This window comes from Penaeus monodon, chromosome 25 (assembly GCF_015228065.2).
Source record: "Penaeus monodon isolate SGIC_2016 chromosome 25, NSTDA_Pmon_1, whole genome shotgun sequence".
NCBI lineage: Eukaryota > Metazoa > Arthropoda > Malacostraca > Decapoda > Penaeidae > Penaeus > Penaeus monodon.
In genome coordinates this window covers 3179516-3181095 of record NC_051410.1, presented here as the reverse complement: position 1 = coordinate 3181095, position 1580 = coordinate 3179516, and the positions used below count along the sequence as shown (strand labels likewise).

At 45.7% G+C, this 1580-nt stretch overlaps 1 protein-coding gene across 1 annotated transcript in view; it reads right to left on the bottom strand.

The window, feature by feature from the left end:
- LOC119589488 (putative ferric-chelate reductase 1 homolog) overlaps window positions 1–1580 on the bottom strand; it is a gene marked incomplete at its 3' end in the record, with an annotated part of 79837 nt that overhangs the window by 16860 nt on the left and 61397 nt on the right. The window contains 1 exon segment of the mRNA XM_037938088.1: window positions 43–134. Within this exon segment, the coding sequence (XP_037794016.1) occupies window positions 43–134 (92 nt within the window).

Sequence of the window (1580 nt, the reverse complement as noted above, 5' to 3'; positions counted from 1 at the left end):
CATTCCCGACACTTCGACGTCCGAAACCCCATCATCACTTACGTGAAAACGACGTCGCCCTCGAAGTCAGAGGGAGATTCCCACTCGAGCATCACCTTCGACTTGGGTGAAGGGGAGTTGTGTGTCACGGCGTTCTGGGGAAGAGGAAATAAACGTCTTTTAGAAGAGGATGCAAAATATGAGAATGAGACACCGTAATAAAAAAAGAGGGAAATACCATAATGAGACATCAAATGAAAATAAGAAAGAAAATATAATAATAAAAAACGATTACAACAACAAAAACGCGATAAATAATCAGGAAGTAATACCTTCCGAAAAATAGAAGACAGTTTTTAATAAAACACGCGAGATGAGAAAATGGTGTGGTTTTATATCATTTAAGAGGCTGCGACTCATCCCACACAAAGAGACGGTTTCGTACAGAACAACATATCATTCAAAAGCGACCGTAAATTCTGCGAAAGAGCCAGTCACCTCCACCGCCAACAGGAGACATCCGTTCCCTCGGGTTATTAACACCAACAGGGTAACACCTCACAACACGCCCCTACGTCGTCGCATTGTCTTGCAAGATGGCGTGCAATTTCCCCCTAACGGCTATTAATTAATGAGGCAATTAAATGCGTTCATCACAGCGGCACAGAAGACAAAATAACTGTATTTACAATCCAAAGAAACACTTTCACTGGCACTAAACCAGAGGAAGGATGGCATTCTTTGCTGACAACAAGACCAGCACATCCCATAAGGTCTGACGTTTTAATCGCAACTCAATCCCAACGTCGGTAAGGCCGCTAAGAATCTGAATCTTCAAAAAATATGTACCAAAATTGACAAGAACTATAAAGGGGCGAGCTGGGAGGAACCTGTAACAAAGGCTGGGATCTGACCCAACCTGACCCTCGCACGGCTGCCAGCGGGACACTCCCTCGGACGAAGGGACTCGCACCAGGAGGGACTCTTGTGGGAAAGAGAAAAATGCAGCCACGGAAGGGAAGACGTTCTGGCGCCAAGTACACAAGCAGTATCCATACTCACTTCAGGCAGATATATGAAAAAATATATATATATAATTAAATAGTAATGCTTTATAACCGTCTAAAGAAGACCAGAATTTCGTACGAAACGAATCGAGTATCAAAATCTGTCCAATCTCCCTTCCGAATTAGCGTTTTCATCTCATTTACATGCGTCCTTAGGTCCTCCAACCTTAAATAAAGGAAAAGGGGGACATTTCTTAACTAAACCCAACGATCTCTCACAGAAAGGAGTCCCTCCCACCGACGGCCACATGCCGATGAGCGAAGCCACAGAAAGGGCCCAAGTACGCGATGGAGAAAAATAAAACAACCCTTGTGCGATACCAAAATGACAGCGCGCGATGCCAGAAGGACATTGCGCGGCGGATAAAACAACATGCAAATAACCACAAGAGGAAAACATGAACGCCTATGCGGAGGCTGGCGGTCACACCCGGCTGAGGAGCGGCCAAGGGCGGACCAAAGTCGAGCCTCGCCAAGATCTCTGGAACCGCAGTCGAGGGTGATTTCACCTTTCGGGAATTCGGAATGGTCTGG